At 51.4% G+C, this 21,517-nt stretch overlaps 2 protein-coding genes across 2 annotated transcripts; one reads left to right on the top strand and one right to left on the bottom strand.

Annotated features, from left to right (window-relative positions):
• The first annotated feature begins 1,342 nt into the window (after positions 1 to 1,342).
• LOC122368819 (sodium/calcium exchanger regulatory protein 1-like) lies at positions 1,343 to 21,312 on the top strand. The gene is made up of 4 exons (XM_043343078.1): positions 1,343 to 1,542; positions 2,904 to 3,076; positions 20,539 to 20,640; positions 21,148 to 21,312. Exons 1-4 carry the CDS (start codon positions 1,473 to 1,475, stop codon positions 21,196 to 21,198), a joined length of 396 nt encoding a protein of 131 aa, XP_043199013.1. The 5' UTR covers positions 1,343 to 1,472; the 3' UTR covers positions 21,199 to 21,312.
• On the bottom strand, positions 6,753 to 7,524 carry LOC122368818. The gene is made up of 2 exons (XM_043343077.1): positions 6,853 to 7,524; positions 6,753 to 6,780 (listed from the first exon to the last, which is right to left on the bottom strand). The coding sequence occupies exons 1-2, from the start codon at positions 7,522 to 7,524 to the stop codon at positions 6,766 to 6,768; spliced, it is 687 nt and encodes a 228-aa protein (XP_043199012.1). The 3' UTR covers positions 6,753 to 6,765.
• Positions 21,313 to 21,517: the final 205 nt, after the last annotated feature.

A 21,517-nucleotide genomic window follows, 5' to 3' on the forward strand; every position in this document is an offset into this window, starting at 1 on the left:
CAAATCACATGTTTGAACGTTTGAAACCACGAAAAGCTTGCAAACGCGCGGCTAATTGCGAGCCGACATACGCCGAATCGCGATTCCGGCCAAACATGGCCTCGAGAAATAGGTCAAAGGTCACTTGGGTCAGGGTCATGAAATTTTCAGATTAGGTCAACTCGAGGGTACTGAAAGCGATCGGCCGCTTTTTGCGCGAGTTATTCGCGAAAAATCATTGGGGGGGGGTCCATCCGACCCCCTCCCCTACACATGCGAGGGATAATCCTCAAGAATTTGAGTGATTTCATTTGATTGGTTCCAGCAAATGAATAAAGAATATCCCAGAATTTAATTATCGGTCCGTATTGAGAAATATGAATACATAATAAGTAAGTAAGTAAACGATCGTCATTCTGCTTGGAGTGCAACTCATAGTAACACCCTCGTCCCTCATAAAAGCCGACAGGTCCCTGAATTGGTACCTATACTATACCCACATATCCGACCAGCCACAATTCAGCTATGGGTAGAAGCTAAGGAAGCAGTTCAGTTGGGCGGCAGCCGCACCATAATTCAGCGCACTGCCCTACGGGTCACCGCGACTGAAGTGTTCATTGTATTTGATCGACTGACAACTACCACTGGTCGCGGCTGGTTCAAGAGATTATAAATCACCCTCACCGGGCCATTGTAAGCGCGGTCTCAGGCAGCAGTTTTACTGCCGTTACGAGTCCATCGCGAGCCGTTATGGTGTCCTAATAGACCGGCTACTGTAAACGCACTCAGGGAGCGGCCGTCCGAGGGTACGGGGGTTGACGTCACGCACGTTCCGGCTGCCGAATACCTACATGTGAAGAAGTGAGGACTGACTGCGGGGACCCACTGAATGCTGCTGACAGCGCTGTTCTCCATGCAGTAATTGATTCATCGTGGCAGCTTTACATGATGGCTCGTTGGCCTCATGTATTGTGACCATGTGAACAGCTGAGTGACTGCAGATAGCTGTCGCATAGTTTTCTATGCACTGCAGTCATTCTAAAGCATTCCCTTCAGACGCAATCCGTCACACGAGTTCCTAGTGTGACAACCTATATCAAATAGCAACAGCGATGTCTTCCCAACATCACTGTATAGTTGCCATACCATTCATCTTCCTCGACGCCGGCGCGATCCTTCCAGCTACTCGCTACAAACATTTCGTAAGCAGATTTCGGTCCGTGTGTCGTCACCCGCCCCCTGACCCGCGGCCGTCGGCCGGAGGGGGTCGGAGGGGGGTCGGCGGCGTCCGGGGTATTCTGGCGGACCTGGACTTTGTTCGGGTAGCGGCCGCCGCTCGGTATGTTTATCTTATCGGCGGGCTGGGGAGCGGGGGTGAGCAGGGTTGACCTGGGGAGTCGGGTCGGCGTGCACCGCACTCCCCTCTCACACCGTCTACCGGTCACACGCGCTCCGCCGCTCCTCCAGCCACCAGCCACCATCAACCAGCCACCATGGTCAACTACAACGGAGAGTACAAGCTGACCTCGTCGGAGAACTTCGACGAGTACATGAAGACCGTCGGTGAGTGAGCGCCAGCGGCCAGAGACGACAACACGGTGGTAATGCGACGGACGACTAATGCGGTGACCTACCCGGTGCGAGCGACTTAAGCGAGTGTCATTTGAGCGAACGTCATTTGAGCGAACCATTTTCAGCGATTGGCAACTTAGCGAATATCAAATTGAGCGATTATCAAATATAGCGATTATCAATTTAAGCGAAAGCTATGTTTCAGCGACATCTTTTTCGTCGACTACAGTTTGAGCGACTGTCATTTCAGCGAAACACTTCATCGTCCCGTAACGGTGCATTTTTCTTTCTTTTTTCTTTTGCGAGCGTTCGTACAACGAATGTTTCCGGAACTTTTCATGGTTATCCGGAACTGGATGGCGGATGTCACGTTCAAAGTTCAGACATTAAGCTCCAAATTTAATGCCACATTTCTCAAAAATTTCAGCGGTTCGATTTCACCCCCCTCCCTCTCTGCTGTTTGCCAATAATGATGACCAAACGTTTGTTCAGAGATTCATATTGCTTGTGCTGTTTTTGCGAAATTCCCCCGCTTGAATTTGGATCAGTTCCCCATGTAAAATTTGTTCTTGCCCCAAGCAGCAACGTACGAATTTCCAGATATTTGGGTTAGGTCCCTGAAACATATACTGGATCCCCCTGTGCCATCCCTCGAGTTTATTATTGGTCCTTGACATTCCTTCCATCGTCATATCTCTCACGTTCCACATTTCCAGATCAAAGTTGCAGAATGAGGCCAGATATTTTTTTGTGGTTTCCATGCTTAGAAGCAAATTTTTTATTTGCCGCGCGCAGCTTGAAGCATGACACACACCAAGCGAGTATTCCAAGGGCAAGAATTCCCGAAAAGTAGCAAATGATTGACTTCCGTCGCGTTCGGTTTCGCTGTACCTAACTGTGTTCGCTCAATTGGTCCCCCATTGACCTGCATATATTCGCTCAATCTGGTTTCGCTGATTCTGGTCCTCGCTTAAGTTGATAATCGCTGTGATTGAATTCGCCGACTTGACAATCGCTGAAAAAGTCAATCGCTTAAATTGCTAATCGCTGAAAAGGCTTCGCTCAAATGTCGTTCGCTGAAATGACGCTCGCTCAGGTGTCGCAGAACCGACCTACCGACCTCCCATACGACCTCTCTGTGATGGACGGATGGACTGCCTCTGACTATATGTGACGGACGGACAACGCAGGACAGTGACACCAGCGAGCCGGACAACTTTCACTCCATTGTCTCTCCGCTGTCACACCCCGTCTCCCCCAAAGATAGCTGCGGCCCAGATGCATTCCGCGAGTCGCCAGCCCTGGGTCTGACTGATGTGTGACTGACCGCCGTCCTCTGGTCGCGCCGCCAGGAGTGGGTATGATCACGCGGAAGGCGGCCAACGCGGCCACGCCCGTGGTCACCGTCACCACCGACGGCTCCCACTGGAAGCTCAAGCAGGTCACCTCCTTCAAGACGCACGAGCAGGAGTTCGACATCGGCGTCGAGCAGGAGATCAGCACCGCTGACGGCCGCAAGGTCAAGGTAAGCGTGTTCAGCTTCCCAGGCCGCTACCGCCACCATTAAGTCCGCCAATAACCCCCAATATGATCTGCTTCGCTGATCTTTCGCCGACCAACATCCATTAGAAACGTCAATCAAATTGAAACATCAAATCCAAATCATATTTTACAAAACGTATAACATCGTTATAAAATCCAGGGGGCACCGACTGTGGGAGCCAGGAAACTGTCGACTCTCAGTGATGCTGGCTTCCGGCGACCGAGCGCGACGCACCTCTCACAAAAACTACACCAACTTCTTTTAATTACCTTCCTGTAGTAATGCAAAAAGTCCAGTACACTCAGATGCCTCTATTCACACCCGTACCCGCTCGTGTCCCGGAGCGCACTGCCCGGCTTCACCACATTAGCCTAGATCATACCTCTGTACACGTCATATCACGTCATATCACGTCATTCTGAACCCTAGACAAAGGCTGATCAATTTCTCCCTCCGCCGACTCACCGTCGCCATAAGACCCTGGCTCGCAATACGACGCGCACCATCATCGCTCGAACCACGCAATGACTAAGACACAGACTACACCTCACCCTGATCCTCAAGATCATCACTTCCGCTGCTGCTGTTTAACGCATCAATCGGCACCACGTGGCCGAAGAAGTCAGGCGGCCGCCGATTACGCTGACCTCGGCGCACCACCCTTTCGCCGCTGTCGCTCTCAGACCGGCCGCATTCACCACCCGCATCATCAGCCTCCTCCACCGGGCGCCCCGGCGCGCCATCGCCCTCATAACCGAATGTCATGACGATCGGGGACCCGGCACGGTCCTCCTCCGCTTCCTGTGGGCCCCCGCTGCCCCGGTCGGGGGTCCGAGGGCCTGCTGCTGGTCCCCCGGTGTCACCGCAGTGGCGGAGGTCTCTGATGTGCCAAGGCACGCCGCCCACTTCAACCACCTGCGGCGACACCACGCCAGACACCGTTCCTCGAACCGACCGCTCGGTGCAGCGGGTGCCCGGCCGCCTCACCCACACGGCGTCCCCCACCTGGAAGTCGCCCTCCCGCCGGGCTGGCGGCCGTCCTATCACGGCCTCCTCGGACGCTCCGGCGGTAGCTCTTTGTCTCACGGCGTCCCTCACAGGGTAGCGGTAGATGCCGTTGGCGGGCGCCTCAGCCGCCGTCCCGCCGTCACGGGGCGTGATATTGTACAGGTGCACGGCCTCTCCGATGCCACACTTCTTCCGCGCCGCGATCACTTTGACACTGCGGTGGTTCCGCTCCACGATGGAGTTCCCGCTGGGGCGATGCACTGCGCGGAAACGCAGCAGCACTCCCCAGCGGGCAGCGAAAGCGGCGAACTGACGACTGCGGAAAGCGGTGTCGTTGTCCGCCAGAAGCTCAGCCGGTGCGCCTCGCTCCGCGAACACTTGTTCGAGTTCACTCGTGACTGTCGCCGCGTCCGACCGCCGCAGCAGCCTCCACACACAAAACCGTGACGGGCCACAGTCTATCACCGACAAGTAGGACTGACCACCGTAGTGCGTGACATCGATGGCCAGCCGGTCCCACGTCCCCTCCACAGCCAGCGACCCGTGCCTCCAGGTCACCGGCGCCGGGTCAACCGCGCGGCAGACGTCACAGGCCGTCACCACTTCCCTGACCACTTTCCGGGAAATCGACGATGACACATCCCGACGCGCGAAATACAGCGTTCGTCGGACACCCGGGTGACCCGCCCTGACATGTACGTCAGTGACGGCCTGTCGGAAGTCCACGGTAACGGCGCCGCCGCCGTCTCCCACTTCCGATCCAACCACTGCCGCTGCTGCCACTGGCTGTCCATCGCTCGGCCGCTGGTCCGCTGGCTGCGAGTCCTGACGCAACCACAGGGACGGCACTCGGGTCAGCGTGTCCGAACGGTTCTGAGACGAGCGGACTAGAGACACGGTGAGAGAAATGCCCAGCTCTGCGACCAGCTGCCTGATGACGTCGACCCGCCGGCGGATAAGCATCTCTCCATGTGCCTTGGTTCGCAGTCTCGCGCGCCCGCTCAGAGCGTCGCTGACCCACCGGTGAACAGTGGCGGAGTCCGTCTTCAGCTCGATGGTCTTCATGTCCCACGCCAGGGCCAGGTTGATGCCCCGCACGGCGGCGTCGAGCTCCGCCATGTTGATGTGGGTGGCCTCGTCCCGGCGGAGCCAGCACGCGTCCTCGATGACGTCACCTCCCTCGCTCTCCAGCACGACGCCGGCGGCTATCGAGCTGGCGTCCGTCCACAGTACGGCGCGGTGCCCAGTCACGCACCACTGCCCACGGGCCGGGTCCTCGCTCGCCAGTCGCTCAGCCACGTGCTTCAGCTGTTCCCGCAGGGCCGCGTCGTGTGTGACGTCATCCCACCCGCGTGTGAGAGAGTTGACACGACGCTTCAGCCACGCTGTCGCTGGTCTCAGCCAACCGCAGACCGGCAGGTGCGCCACGATACGACCACACCATGAAAACACGGAGCGCCGCGTCATTGCCGCGGGCGGTGAGCCGACTGGGTTGTCACGCCTCCAGGCCAGCCCACCCCCGACTGGCTCCACACGCAGTCCCAGCAGCCGCGCTCCGTCCGCAGCCCGCTCCGGCGGCTTACACTGGAGCCCATAGCTCGCGAAGTGGGCGATCACGCGCTCCGCGCTCACCACGTCCTCATTGACGCACAGATCGTCGACGTACGGTATGACGGCGCCCTGCATCACTGGGTCCTGTTGCAGCACCGTCCGCACCACCGCCTTCATGATGAGAGGCGCGACGTTGAGCCCGAATCCGACACGGGTAAGAGCGTACCTTTGGCCATCAATCACGACTGTCTGAAACGGCCACAGCCGACGATCGGTCCTGAGCTGCAAGTACGCCCTCTTCAGGTCGACGACGGCGACGTTGGCCCCGTGCCGCCGCCATTTCCTCAGCGTGTCGGCACATACGTCAGCGTCGGCCGTGTGTGCCTCCACATGGCTGTTGAGCTCGCGGCAGTCTAAGACTGGTCGTACTTTAGTCTTGTTCTGCTGTTCAACAGCCATGAGAGGGATCAGCCCGCGCGGCGGCCCGTCCACCGTCTCGTCGTACGGCTCCAGCCAGCCGTTGTCGATCCATGTACGGAGTTCAGCATCAAACTCCTGCCGTGCCTCGGCCGGCACGCCGTACTGGGGGACACCGTTCCTCAGGCACCCTGGCTCCGCCCCGTTCCGCCACTTCCACGCCACCGTCCAGTGTTGACTTTTCGCGTCATAAGTGACCGTGAAGTCTCGCTCTTCCACGGTCAACGCCGGGGGCGTCACGGCGCTGCATCGCGGCGGCACCCCTCCCGGGCCCGGCACGGCCACGTCGGGCCTCTCGCTGGCACCGAACACCACATCGTCCGCCGCCCGCACTGTCACCCCGCCCAGCGCCGCGATGCCGGTCATCCCCACCAGCATATCCACGCCCAGTGGTTTGTCCGGCACTACCACGGCGCTGAGCGTCACCGCGGGCCCGCCGCTCTTCAGCTGAACCGCCACCTCCGTTACTCCGCTGCTTGGCAGCCGGGACCCGTTGACGGCCATTACAGTCACGCCGCACCGTCTCCAGCTCGCGCAGCACGACTCGTGGATGATGGTGCAGCTGCAGCCCGAGTCGATAACAGCCACTCTGCGCTGCCCATTCACCAGCAGCTGCACCGTCGGTAGCGCGCCTCTTACTCTTGGGCTGCCCGAGAGGAGGTTGGCGCAGACACCGCCTCTCCTGACGCGTTTCCCGGCATCCGTTCCGGGCAGCGTGCCGCGGCGTGTCCTGGCTGCTCGCACCGGAAACAGATGATGTCCGCTCTCCTCTCCGCCCGGCAGTCACGAGCGAAGTGACCGGCTCGACCGCAGCGGTAACACCGTGATGACGCCGGCGTGTGGCGGGAACGGGCCGGCGCAGCGGCGGCAGCGGCTGCAGCGACGGCATTCTCTGCCATCAGCGCCCGAGCCCGCTCCACCAGCTCGGCCAGCGTCAGGCTCTCCATGCGGCAGCCGGCCCTCAAGGTATGCCTCGCCGCATCCGGGAGACCGGCCACGAAGCCGCACATCAGCGCCGTGTCGCCGAGCCCGCCGAACAGGGAGGCCAGCCGCCGCAGGTCTGCCAGGTAGACGTCGACGCTCTCGCCGACACGAAGTCTTCTCGCCGTGAACTCCTCGTACGCCTGGAACTTATCCACAGCGAACGCCCGCAGCAGGGCAGCTTTGACGGCAGAGTACTGCAGCTTCTCCTCGGGCTTCAGCTGCTGGTAGACGCTGAAGGCTCCGCCGGTCAACCGCAGGGGGACGACGGTTTGAATGTCGGACACTCCGCGCAGCTGACAGACGAGCTCCGTCTTATCCAGCCACTCTTCCACAGAGGCGTTACCGCCATCGAACTCGGGGATTAGCCGCATGTCCAGCGCCGAACTTGCCACAGCGCTTTCCTGTGACATGGTTGCCGAAATAGCTTGTAGTAATGCAAAAAGTCCAGTACACTCAGATGCCTCTATTCACACCCGTACCCGCTCGTGTCCCGGAGCGCACTGCCCGGCTTCACCACATTAGCCTAGATCATACCTCTGTACACGTCATATCACGTCATATCACGTCATTCTGAACCCTAGACAAAGGCTGATCAATTTCTCCCTCCGCCGACTCACCGTCGCCATAAGACCCTGGCTCGCAATACGACGCGCACCATCATCGCTCGAACCACGCAATGACTAAGACACAGACTACACTTCCTTCTATCTACATTCCTCAGCGCAGAACTTTACCTACATTTCCGACTGGGAAATCCTGAGATAGATTGTCGCATACGGCATAATCTCAATTATTTAACTTATTTACGCAATTATGCATACCTACTCGCATTAAATGTTGTATTCCAAACACAAAATAGTTTTAAATTTATTGTAAAAATTAAATTTAATGTTGCAAACCAACAGCCAGCCTTGAAAGCGTTAATCCTCGCCGGACCTATTGGTTTTCTACCTACGCGCCGGCCGAGGGGGGGGGGGGGGGGGTACGACCCCCCCCTCGCCGTTTCGCCCCTGGTGGAGCTAGCGCGTCGCGGAAAAAACGAGCGTGTGCGCCGTTACGAGACGCAGAGATTGGTACCCGATTTTAAGGTCCTAGGTCAACCGGTGACCTCTGAGGTCAGGTCAAGTGCCCCAAGGTACGGTTCAGTTTTTGGTGAATAACTTTGCAAAAAAAGGCCGCAGAGCCGCGATTTTGGCAGCATCGTGTTCGCCTCGCTCAGGCGCGTCGAATGATATACTTTTTGTTCGGGTCAGGTCAACTTGGGGTGTTGACCTCAGGTCAAGGTCAGGTCAGCACCCCCAGGTCACGAAGGTGGTCGAAAGAGGTCATGTCGCATATCATTCGATTTGGCAGGTCTTCCTGAGTCCATTGGTGGCTTCCCCGACTCGCTAGCTCAATTTGATCAAGAGTTATTGACGAAAAACTAATATGACCTTAATGACGTCATAAATGACGTCACACAAGGTCAACATTGCAAAAGTGACGCATCTAACCTTGCAAGGAGTGCATCAAATCACGATTCTGTATGCTTGAGATAGTTGGAGATCGTTCCCGGCGCCAGAATAACAGTTTTCATTTTTCCCCATTGACTTATAATGGTGAGGTCACGAAAATGACCTGACCTCATGTGCCATATAGGAAAAATCCGAGATATACAAGTTGTGAGACTCATAATGGATACTAGATCCTGCAAGTTTCATTTCCCTGTAACATCTCCTCTGGCAGTGAGGGCGTTGCGAAGTTGCGACATCTGAAGACCGTGCAGAGGTTCACTTATGACGTCATAGGTCAGTGACCTGACCTGACCCAAACATGCGGTTGGTGTCAAAAGATGCGGCTTGGATCAAAGGTCAGGTATGCCAAGTTTCAGCTCTCTATCGCTAGCGTGTTCGGAGCTATCGCGAAAAAAACCTATGGGGGGGGGGCGGCACCCCCCCCCCCTCGGCCGGCGAGGGTTAAAACTAAAATAGGTTGGGTTCCAGTTTTGGATAAACAATGACATTGACTACGCCGGTTGCAAAACTATATACGTAACCCGGCAACGCCTGGGCTATTTTCGCACAAACGACGGGGGGGAGGGGGTCGGCCTCCTGTTATCTTGAGAACCAATGGTCGTATCGAGCCCCGCGAGGCGGCGCTTGGAAGCTCTTCATGAACCTTTCCAAGGAATGCTTGATATTTCAAAACTGATGTCAACTTTCGGGTCAAGGTCAGGTCAAATGTCAGATTTTGAGGCTTCTGCGTGATACGGCTTATGAACGCAAAAGCAATCATTTCTGCCCAAAACTTAGCCAAAGTGACCTAAATAATAGATACGAAACCATTAGAATATTAGCGTTACAAATACCTAATGCGAAGCATGGGCCAAGGTCAAGGTAAAGTCACAAAACGTCACTGAAAGACGACAATCGGCAAGGGTTGCGATACCTTTTTAAAGATATTTTTTGCGCTTAGCTTGATGATGGTGGTCTCGTCCATCCGTCCCCATCTTAGTTATAAAAAATTAATTCGCGACCAAGGCCACACCAGGTCAGGTCAGGTAACGTAAGATCATTTTTTACTACGGGGGTAAGCGACACATGATTTAGGTAGGTATTATTTTTCACGTCAGATCCGATAGTCATGGTTATACCACTTTCGTTCTCACTGGTCTGATGTTTAAGCTGACAACAACAATTATCTATGATATCATACCATAATAATTCAGTATTTTTTACCATTTTAGGGTTAAAAATATATATAAAAGTGGCAATTTGGCACACCTCGTGTTTAAAGGGACCATCCCACCTTAACATTAGTTTTGAGTTGAGATAGCCAAGTTTGCGGCCAGGCTCAGAAACCACCATTTATCCTGGTCGCAACCCCCGCAGCTTTATGGTGTTCAAGAAATTTCTTCCCTTTACTTGCAGGGTGGGACCAGCTTAGTCCCTATCTCTTAACCATTAGCGGTTTGTTGATGACGTCAGCAGTCATTTCAACGCCCGCCATTCCTTGAACCCGAGTTTTGCTGACCTTGTGCTCCCTTATTTATCAACGTGAAATCCGTCGTCGGCGCTGAGAAAGCCTATTGCTTTTCATTTTAATTTGAATATTAGAAGATACCCACCACTGGAACTTGGACTGATATTATACCAAGGCCGAAGATGATCAAGCTGCCTGCTATATCTGGAGCTTGGTGTTCAACTTCAACATGGAATGAAAAACAAAATATCAAAGCAAACTGGATATGGTACTGCAAGTTTAAGTCCAAAGAAATTTGAAGAGCTGACAATTGACATTAATTCTTTTCCCGCAAGGTTTCCATAGGAGATCACACCATGAAGAAATATTTTTGATGTTAACAGTTGAAAGGGGATTGATCTTCCAGTTTTGACGAAAGACGCTGCTGACTGTCTTTGGAAAAGGATGTCGGCGTGAGGTGCAATTGTGCTTGTGAAGTGGTTATAACTGGTCTTTTCACAGTGTTAAATTAAATGTGCCATTGCAGCCAAGTGTGTTATCATGCCATTCCTAGTCATCAATCCTACATATGTCTACTGTTGATCCTTCTATGTACCATCCTACCGGACATGAGCACCAAATAGACCAAGTCTAACCTAGCTCATCAACCTTAACCTTAACCTTAACCTTATGTAAGGTAAAATCAAAACTACAATGTTGGTTTTACGAGCATTGAGAAGGCTGGTAGGTAACACCTGCCTGTGCTCGTAAATCATGCTGCCAAAGTATTCTAAATTAATTTTATCATACACTTTTGTTGTCCAGAATGGTTGCACTATTGTTTGGTATCATATTATTCCATGTACATATGGTAGTGTTAAGTCCGACCAACATGTTACCAGATTTGAAGCTGTTACGTTACCTAAGTACCTGTTCTTTACTGGCGTGGTGAATGTCACCTGGATTTTGTTTTGAGGTGCAGACTTAGTAACTCTGACTACATGGGTTTGAAGCTATTATCTATTCTGTTTTTACTGGCCTGGTGAATGGCGACTGATGTTGTCCGTGGATGGCACTGAAACAAATTTTGAGTGTTTTGTACAGTGTTTTAATACAATGCTGAGGGCTGAAAGTTGTCTTGTTTAGAGTGGTGAAAGTTCAGGATATGCCAGCCACCATGGTGGGTCAGAGTTAAATGTGTTGCAGTCAGTTCGGCTTCGGCAAGCACACGGATGGGCATACGCATCAAGACCTGCTCTGCCATACTTTCAGCCAATTTTACCTAGGTAAGTCTTTTCTTTTTTCTGCCAAAAGCTATGACATTGTGAATTTCAGCACTGTGGACTGTGTGTAGCTTTCAGGAAAGCAATTCTAAATAAAGCTCTGATAATATAAAGTGCAAAATCAGCAATGCAGCCCTCTATTACATTTTCTACAACATCTTACTTGTTCCTTGCATGGAGAGAAAAATGCAATGTTATGAATTCGTTTATTCACATAATTTGACAAGCATGCAGTTACCTGCTACTATCACTGCACAAAACAGAGCAGAAAACATCAGTTGATCAAACACAAGACATAACAGAAGTTTACAACATAGGGCTGCCGAACCTGCTTCCTCCCACCACAGTTGATGCCATTTCCTAGCCTGGCTTGATGTGAGCACTGAATAGCTGCTTTGTCTAATTACAGCTCACTACCATTCAACTTAAACTACTCTCTTTAAAGTAAGAGTGAGAGCGTTCAGTGTTCATAGCAGCTCGACAGACGACAGACAACAAACATCTTGACAAACCAACCAGTATTTGATTTGGCTAATGATTTATGTGCTTGTTGTATCATGGCCAAACTATAATATAATCCCTGCAATAATCCAATAATCCCTGTTTCATCTTGATCTTGCTTTTATTTCCATTTGAACTCAGATCTTGAAACAATCATCTGAAGTGATATCAGATACTGGCTTCTGTTTCTCTTGAAAGCAAGTTAAAACAACAATGATAAACTAAGGCAGGAGATGTGAGTTGTTGCAGTAGATTTTTGATTCAACATATGTCAACCTTATATTGCTTATGACCTCTGTGGCAGACAAACAAATATTTATAGTTTTTTCATAGTTTGGATTCTTGGCTTGATTTAGCAGATCAGCTGTGAACCTTGACTTTGAAATCACATAAATGTCATGGTACCCGAACGAATCCTCGCATGACATTTCTTCGTAGCACAATTTTTCGTCCGGATTTCTTCGTCTACAAATCTTCGTCGGTGCATTTATTTGTCCCTCAATGCTTACTCTTGCATATATTTGCGTTGAAGAAGAAATGCCAGCCGATTTTCATATACCCTGGTGCGAGACAAAGTAATGCGATAGGTACGAATAAATGCCCTGACGAAGATTTGCAGACGAAGAATTGCGATACGAAGAAATGCCATAAGAATTGTCCTGGAATCCTTTATTGGCCATCATATATTGACCTTGATAAGATAAACGCATCATTCGCGCAATATTTGTCGCACTTTGATACCAAACTATTGCTTCCAAATGCCGACGTAAAGAAAAGCTTTATGTGACGTCATAGAAACAGCGGATTTCCCAAAAAGTAAACAAAAATAAAAGTCTTATATCTCGAAAACGGGTGAATATTTTCCGGTAAAATTTGGTAGATGTTCATTTTCGCTCTTTGTGATTCACGCTACATCACTTTTATGCCAATTCATTAACTTTTTTGAAGGTGGGAGGGTCCCTTTAATCAGAGCTCTTAACCCGCGCCCCACTGGGGGGGGGGCTATTTATAGCCCCCCCCCCCCAGTTTTTCTGCAATAACTTCCAAACCGCTTGATGTATCGACGCCAAACTTTCAGTACGTTAGGCTGCATCAATTTGACACCTTGTGTCAAAATTTAAACTTCGTACCTACTATAGGTCGGCCGGAAATGACGTCAGAGTGACGTCATGTTCGGCCGATTTCGACGCAAAACATTGAACCACGGCAATCGCTCCCAAGAGCTCAGTTTTTAGGCTAGATCCAATTTCTTTGCATGAGAGGACTCAGAATAGACTGCGCTATCAAACTGCTATCTCGGATTTTCGAAATTTTGAAAATTTTGAAAATTTGATATAATAATATCCAAAATTTATATTTTTACATTTTTGCAAAAAGTTTTTAACTTTTCGAAAAAACCGGAATACATGTGATAGAACGCATTATTATAACTAACTCTAGCAAGTTTTAGCTAAATATCTTCAAAAAATGGCCAAGTTTTACGCATTATTGCAAAAAATTCTCAATAATTAATTTTTCAAATCAATTTTTCAGCACGTATTTGACATCGCACGCCAATATAAATAGCACCATCGTGTTTCTGAGCTCAAACTGCATCCAATAGACACCTTTTTTATTGAAAAATTTCAACTTCAAAATTTGACATTTTTTGACCTGAAAATGACCTAACATAAGCTAAATTCGACTCAAAATGACCTCGAATGACACAGACGACATCAAATTCGAAATCTCTGACCTAAATGGACCATAAAACATGTGTCACGTGACCGACGCATGATATAATATTTTCGTGACCTGTGATGACCTGACCTTAACCTGAAAATCAAAGTACAAGTTTGGTACCCTCAGGGTAACTAGAGCATCTGTTCCCGAGTGTGTGATCCAAAAATGAGCCTGATCTGACCTGTAAAACGGCGGCCAGAGCCCAAAACGTGAATAAGCCAAAATGCTAATAATTTTTACTTTGACCTGACCTGTGACGTCATCGGTGACCTCGAGGTCAATGAAATTAGGTTTCGCTCGACAGTTTTTCCGGGGCTATCAGACGCCGTTTGAATTTTGACGATCGGCCCAGTAGTTTCGGAGTTAGGAGGGGGGGGGGGCTATGAATAGCCCCCCCCCCCCAGTAGGGCGTGTTATACGCAGACCCCAGTGGGGCGCGGGTTAAACATATATTCTAGTTCTTGAAACTTTTGCAGAGAAACTGTTTTCGTGTTGAAAACATTTTTAAATTTTATGAGATAAAAAGCTTTTTTCTGGGAAATTCGGACTTGAACAACTGAGGTGAGTGCGTCTTGTGACGTTTTTCATCTGCATTTTGCTGATAGCTCCATCTTTATTGCGATTTTTTCTAATGGCGATTTTTGCGATTTTTCAAACATATGACATGTAAGGTAACCCTCGCAGGCCCGGGAGGGCAATATTTACACCCCCCCCCCCGCCCTGACGAATTTTTGCGTTGCGATAGCTCCCGAGCGCTTAGATAGAAGCGCCAAACTTTCAGTACCTTTTCTCCCATTAATTTCACATCTCCTGGAGTAAAACTTTACCCAGCCCCTTTAATGACATCACAGGGTCGACTTTCCTAGAACGAGACCCTTGCACGACAAATTTCAACGCCACATACGTGAACTTCAGCTGCTAAACATATAATTTTAGAGATAAATACAAATTTCGAGCATGGTTGTGTAACATATGACAGGTAAAAATACAAAATAATTTTGGTGACCTGAGGTCAGAGGTCAGGTCAACGACCCTGAGATGGGATTTCAGTTTTCGCAAATAACTTCAACAAAAAAAATGGCCCTATAAAGCTTGGTACCACTGTCTACCAACGCATGCGTCCTGCCAAGACGCATCGAATGACATACATTTTGCTTAGAAAAGGACATGTCTTATGTTGACCTCGAATGACCTTTGGTTGACCCTGACACATGAAAGGTGGTTTGTGATGAATTCGTAGCTGCTGATCACGAATCTGGTATTCATTTTGCTCTAAGCATCCATTTAGAGCGTCAGCATAGCAAAAATAGCTGAACTTGACTGCTTGATGGCTTGATAGCTTGATGGCTGACTTGAATCAGTGAAGTAGCCTCTAGCAAGGATACTCTTGCCCGATCTTGACCTGGGGACATCCTTGTAACGGAACATGAACCACAAATAGGTGCCTGATGACCTTCGAAATATTTCAAAACATTTTGGAAATTAGTGTACAAGATATACGAAAAAGTGCAGTTTGAGGTCAATTTTGAGCATGACCTTGACCTTACCCTCAAAGTTCAAGCATAATTCTGTTTCATGCATCCTACCGTACTCTGGAACACTTTTTTGAAATCACTACACATGTGCCGGTTTTAAACCAACCAACCCCAAGGGTTTTCGCAAATAACGTAAAAACGGCGGTAGCCCCGCCAAATTTGGCATATCCTCTGGGGCAGCCTTTTGGCGCATATCATGAAAATTTCAGGCTTCAGTCTTTTCAGGTCAGGTCACCAGGTCCCAAAAACCGGTACAAGGTCAGGGGAAAATTGAGATAGTTTATCGGCAACTGAATGCCAGAGTTTTTCGTTGATAGCGTGAATGCTATGGCACGTAGCGCTATACCAAACATCAGACACGACTTGGGACTATATTTGTCACATGATCTGCGAGTTTAGGTTCCAGTGACTTCAGGTCAGGCCACAAGGTCACAAAAACCGGCACATTGTCCAAATGGAACTAAAAATGCACTATTTCGTTCATGAAAACTATATTTCTTCATTGATTTGATTCAAACTTGCAGAATATGCTTAGCTCACCGAGTGACATCATATGCACCCCAGTTTTTTTCAAATTTGGTTGACCTAAGGTCATCTAGAGGTCATCACAAATTTTAAGGAAATCTGCCCGAATGTGTAAAGATGAGAGGTGTGTGCTCCATTTTAACGTTTTTGGGTTTTACTACCTTGATTTACTTCTACTTGGTGTTTGCAAGCTGCAAGAACGCTTGGGTCGGGCCAACTGAGGTCAACTACGGTCAAACTACGTTTGGCACACAATGAGGCTAGAGCTTCAAAAATGGTGTTATTGTGTTCCTTGTGACCAGTCAATTGAATTGCTATGCAATAGGTATGACGCATTTTGATTAACTTAAACTTAATTAATTATTATAATTGTTCACTTAATTTTTAAGAAACTTTAAAGCTCACTTAAATTGGTAATTAAGTATTTTGCTCGATGCGCACGGACGTGCTGAGTTCACTGGTGTTTTTATTTTTGCTCTATCTTTACTAGATAAAAAGTTACAGGCGAAAACCTTTGGCATATTTTAGCGAACTTCTTGCACTTATACCTACCTTCCCCCAACCTCTTCCCCCTAAATATTGACTTATAGTCACCAAATTTTTACGGGGGCGAGATATCCTATGGCCCCACCTACCCTGTAAATTTGGCGTTTCTAAGTGCCATAGGAGTCAATCGCCAGGGGCGGGAGGGGGGGGTTGACCGTCCGTGTTACGAAAAAGGCCCTCGCCTGGCGAGGGTTAAGCCTCTGATCTCGACCTCTGACCTTGAAAATTGACCTGAGGTCAAAAAGTTTAGGTGGTTCAGAGCCGTCTCGTAGAGGCCTTGCGTTTGGTACCGTTTTTGTTTCCGTAGCTTCTGTATTTACGGAGTTAGACGGGGGGGGGGGGTAAATATTGTCCTCCCGGGCTGCCGTGGTTGAGATTACCCCTGGGTTGGGTTAACCCTCGCCCCGTTGGGGGGGGGCCATTTTGGCCCCCCCCCCTGTGGTTTTTCCTGAATAGCAAGCAAACGGCGGCGCGCAGCGCCGCCAAATTTTCAGTACCTTCCCGGGCATCAATTTGACACCTTCACACCAAATTTCAAGTCTTAGGTCACCTTAGGTCAGGAGTTATTGAGGTCAAACTGAGGTCATGTTCGAGCAAAAATGGGCAAAAAACATGCAATCTTGAAACGCTCACCAAATCTACAGTTATCAAGCAATTTCAAAGTTCTTTATATGGTCTAGTAGACAAAAAGCGGCGCTACAAAACTGCTATCTCGGATTTTCAAAATTTTTGGTTTTTGACCAAAAAAAATTCAAAAAATTGATTTTTTTTAGAAAAACTTTGAAAAAATCCGAAAATTTTTAGAATTTCGAAAAAACCGGAATATATGTGGTAGTCCCAGCGCTCTTCTATATACATACCAAATTTCAGATCGATATCTCGTTTTTTGGCCAAGTTATAGCGAAAAAACTGTTCAAAAATGATGACGTCAAATTTTTGAATTCAATTTTTAGCAATTCTAGACCACGTACGGCAAAACAAAGACCACCATTGAACTCCCCGTGACGAGCTGCATCGATTCAATACCCATTTTATGCAAAAATATTAACTTTGAAATTTGACCTAATTTGACCTGACCTTGACCTGACCTTGACCTGACCTTGACCAAAACGTGATCTAAGCTGGCCCCAAAGGCTGCCTGACCCATATAATCGCATTTGTCATGTAAAATGGACCATAAAACATGTATCACACGACACTTTCATATTGTGACCCCCCCGTGACCTGACCTCTGTGACCTGACCTGGTATCAGTGACCTCAAATAGCAAAATATGTGTTTGAAGAACATTTCCCCATCGATGATTTTCAATGAAATGCATTTTACTCGATTTTACAACGCATTTCTTGAAGTGCCTGTAAACGGTGAAAATTGGACCTTTGACGTGACCTGTGACGTCATCGGTTTGACCTAGGTCAATAAAATTGGGTCACAAGGTAGTTCCCCGTTGGGGCTATCCAACGCCGTTTACCGCTTGTCGCTATGTTGCGTGGTTCTCGAGATCTTAGGGGGGGGGGCCAAAATGGCCCCCCCCCCCAACCGGGCGCGTTGCTCGGCAGAGCCCAACGGGGCGCGGGTTAAAGAAAATATCAAGTTGCTAGGATAGTAAGTAAAGTAGGAACCTATACCTATCTTAGAACATTTTAATCAAATTGCCGTCGAAAAATATGTCAAATTGATGGTAGGTCATATTGTCAAATTGGAAAAGGTATACACCCGGTATTTGAAACCGTTCATCAGTTATCTTAGAAAAACGAATGGGTCTAATCGGATGTGACCCTCCTCGGCACACATCTCTGTATCTCCACCCCTCCCACCGCCACTACCCCAGGTACACACGGGGCGGCGCCGGTCGTCACCGGTCGTGTACCCTGTACCGTCCCTTCTCCCCCCCCCCCTCCCCAGCCACGACCCCAGGTACACACGGGGCGGGGCCGTTCGTCACTGTCCGCGGCCGCCCGGGCCGTTTACAGTTCCACCACGGCTAGTCTAAACAGCGCCTGGGCGGGCGGCGGGGGTCGGCCGGGGGCGCCCGGTCCCACGCCGGTACGGTTACACGGCGGGGCACGCCACCTCGCCTGCATTCATAGCTTCCTGCTGAGTCACAGCCACCGGGACATATACCTACGTCCTACATATACACTAGTGATGTCAATTACGGAAAACCAGAATACCGATACCAAACCAAATACCAACCAAAACCGTGGGGAAATACCGAAACCAAACCAACTTGGGAACATGAGGAAAATACCAACTTTTTACCGATTTCTTAGCCTCTTTAAACATTAGCGAGGGTTCATGATACCAACAAAATACCAAACTCATTAGGATTGAAATACCAAATACCGAGTTGGTATCGGTTTGGTATCGGTATACCAAAAAGTTGGTATCCGATTGACATCTCTAATACACACATACCGCCCTCCTGTGCTGAGCTGATGCACGGCTCCGTGCAGTCATTGCCACCGGGTCAATGCCTACATACACGGCCTGTGTTGAGTCAGGACCACCTAACTACACACACGGCCTGTGCCGAGTCAAGGCTAACCGGGCCGGCGAAAGTTTGCAGGCTTATGAAGGCCTGAATTCGTTCAGTGTCAGTTGCTATCACGTTGTTTGATGCGGCTTGTTGCGGCACTAGTACTGTGTTGAAATTACGTGCTCCCGACTATCAGAAACGTGGACCGGATCCCGTCTGTGAGCGGGTGCTGTTTATCGTAGCATAGCTGCAGAGTGCCATGCCATAATCGAGGCCGCTGAAAGCCCAAACACTGCAGAGAATAGCGGGAAATCTCGCGGCTAAGTTTGTCCGAAGCTCAGAAATAGCTCAGTTACTGGCAGTTTTCGGAGTTCTCCCGCTGAGAGCTTTACGACTCCCGGGGCGAGCCCTGACCCGCCCCTGGCACCGACCTCCACCGTCCGGCGTCACTCTTGGGCCGACCCGAGGTCCACCGAGACCCTGTGACCTGACCAGTCTGTTACTCGGAACCCGTATTAGTCAGACGGAGAATCCACCGGAATCTGCCGAGCACCTGTGACCTGACCAGTCGGTTACTCGGAGTACCTGTGAGTACTGAGTTGTGACCTGCCCAGTCGGTTGCTCGGAGCACCTGTGACCTGCCGAGTCTGTTACTCGGAGCACCTGTGACCTGACGAGTCGGTTACTCGGGCACCTGTGACCTGACGAGTCTGTAACTCGGGCACCTGTGACTTGACGGGTCGGTTACTCGGAGGCCCTGTGACCTGACGAGTCTGTAACTCGGCCCGGCCCGGCTCGGACGGCGGTCGCTGTGGCAACGTGGCCAGGTTTGGGCCGCCGCCGGCCTGCGTCAGCGCACTCCGCCACCCATACACAAACGGGGGCGGCGCGGCGGGCGGAGCTGTTTGTTGAACTGGTCCTCTCGGCGGGGAGGTTCCGGCGGCGCCGCGCCGACCGACGGCCGACGCCGCCGCGGCTCCGGTTCGGCCGACAGCCAGACGCACCGCGGAGCGAGCGGAACGCGGAGAGTAGCTCAGACCAAGCCCCGAGCGACAGGTTCAGTCTTCAGACGTTACCTCATCTGCCGACTGGCTGGGTCAGCATCATCGCCCCCAGTTCCAAGGTCACCCTTACGGTCTTCACGTATGACCAGCACATTGGCTGAGTCGAATGATGTCAAACTGTCTTGTTTGTCCGTTGCTGGGATTTTTCGTGGCTCTACTTCCCTCATTGTGGCTATTTCTTCTTCTTCTAAGTACCTATTGACATTCCCAGCTACAGTAACCATCCACCCACAACCATCGACTCCAAATCAACAGGCGGCGCCATCTCGCAACGTTCCCTGACGCCCCACACCACGCTCTCTGAACAGCAGCAGTGTGAGCGCTGCTCACTGCTCAGTCCCAGTCCCCCGCGTACTGGGTCACCCGTGCCCCTGAGCGCAGACCGCTGCACCTGCGTCTGTCCCGTGTCCAGTGACCTACGTCTGACCCGTTCCGCTGTGACCCGCGTCTGACGCGTGCTCACTGCCCCGTCCATTAGGGAGCTGTGTGATCTGCCACTGACCCCAGACCACTGTGATCCACCTCTGACCTCTGCGCCCCCGCCTTGTTACCTGCCTCCGATCCCTTCCCATGCCCGCAGAGCTGGTGACCAAGGAGGGCGGCGACCTGACCTCTGACCGTCCCCCCGTGACCCGCCAATGACCCCTCCGTCCGCTGCCCGCAGAGTGTGGTGACCTGTCACTGACCCCGTCCCCCTGTCCACAGAGCGTGGTGACCCGCCTCTGACAGGTCCCCCGCCCGCAGAGCGTGGTGACCTGTCACTGACCCGCCTGTCCCCCGCCCGCAGAGCGTGGTGACCCGCCTCTGACCCCTCCGTCCGCTGCCCGCAGAGCGTGGTGACCAAGGAGGGCGACGTGCTGACCGAGACCCAGGTGGGCGACGGCAAGACCTCCACCCTGGTGCGCAAGTTCACCGACAGCGCCATGGAGATGGTGGGTGCACCCCCTCCCGTCCCGTCCCGTCCCCCGGCTCGCCCAGCCCTATACCCGTCCGCCCAGTCTCCGGCCGTCCTCCCTCCGTCGCGCGGCTCAGGCAGTTGGCTCAATTGGATGATGGCCGTATTACGGCGCCCCGCTGCCCAGAGCAGTCGGTGCACAAAGGGAGACGGCTGCAGCGCACAGTACCCAGTGGGCAGAGGGGACACTGAGAGAGCGCTGCAGACGGAATTGATATGACCCGGACCGCGCCCCAGAGGGGCCGGCCGGGGAGACTGGCGCGTAAATAGACAGCCCGGTCTGTTTACTGCCCACGGCCGCCGGCAGATGTGGTGTGCGTTTTTGCGCTGTCCAGTTTTTGCTAGTGCCCGTTTATCAATCTGTTCCATTTGCGCCGTAAACTACTGTTGGATCTGGGTTGCGCGGCGACAGACGATGTCTGGGCAGCCCCCGGGCCCTCCTCCCCGACTGACCCCTCCCCCCCCCCCCCTGTGTCCTCGGCAGACGGTCAGCTGCGGCGACGTCGTCTGTAAGCGGGTCTACACGCGGCAGTAGGAGGGGAGCAGCGAGACGCCCGGACCACCGGGGCGCAGGGCTATGAGCGGCCCGACCGCGACGGCCGCCGGCCCTGGACACATCACTACCGACAATACACGACTCACGGGACGAGCTCAGCGTTTGTGGACGGAGCGGGTTATTATAGGAGCGGTGGTTCGGGGGAGAAAGGGTTCCCAAGCGGTGTCCACAGTCCTACCGGCATGTCGACAGGATGACGACACACCGAAGCGTATAAATGTAGGGGTCTGGTAACGTATGTAAGCTCTGTAGAATGAACGGAGGGATCAGTGTCCTAGAGGTGGGGACGGCAGGGCTG

The sequence above is a fragment of the Amphibalanus amphitrite genome, unplaced genomic scaffold (genome assembly GCF_019059575.1).
Source record: "Amphibalanus amphitrite isolate SeventyFive unplaced genomic scaffold, NRLGWU_Aamphi_draft 000978F_arrow, whole genome shotgun sequence".
In the NCBI taxonomy this organism is placed as follows: Eukaryota; Metazoa; Arthropoda; class Thecostraca; order Balanomorpha; family Balanidae; genus Amphibalanus; species Amphibalanus amphitrite.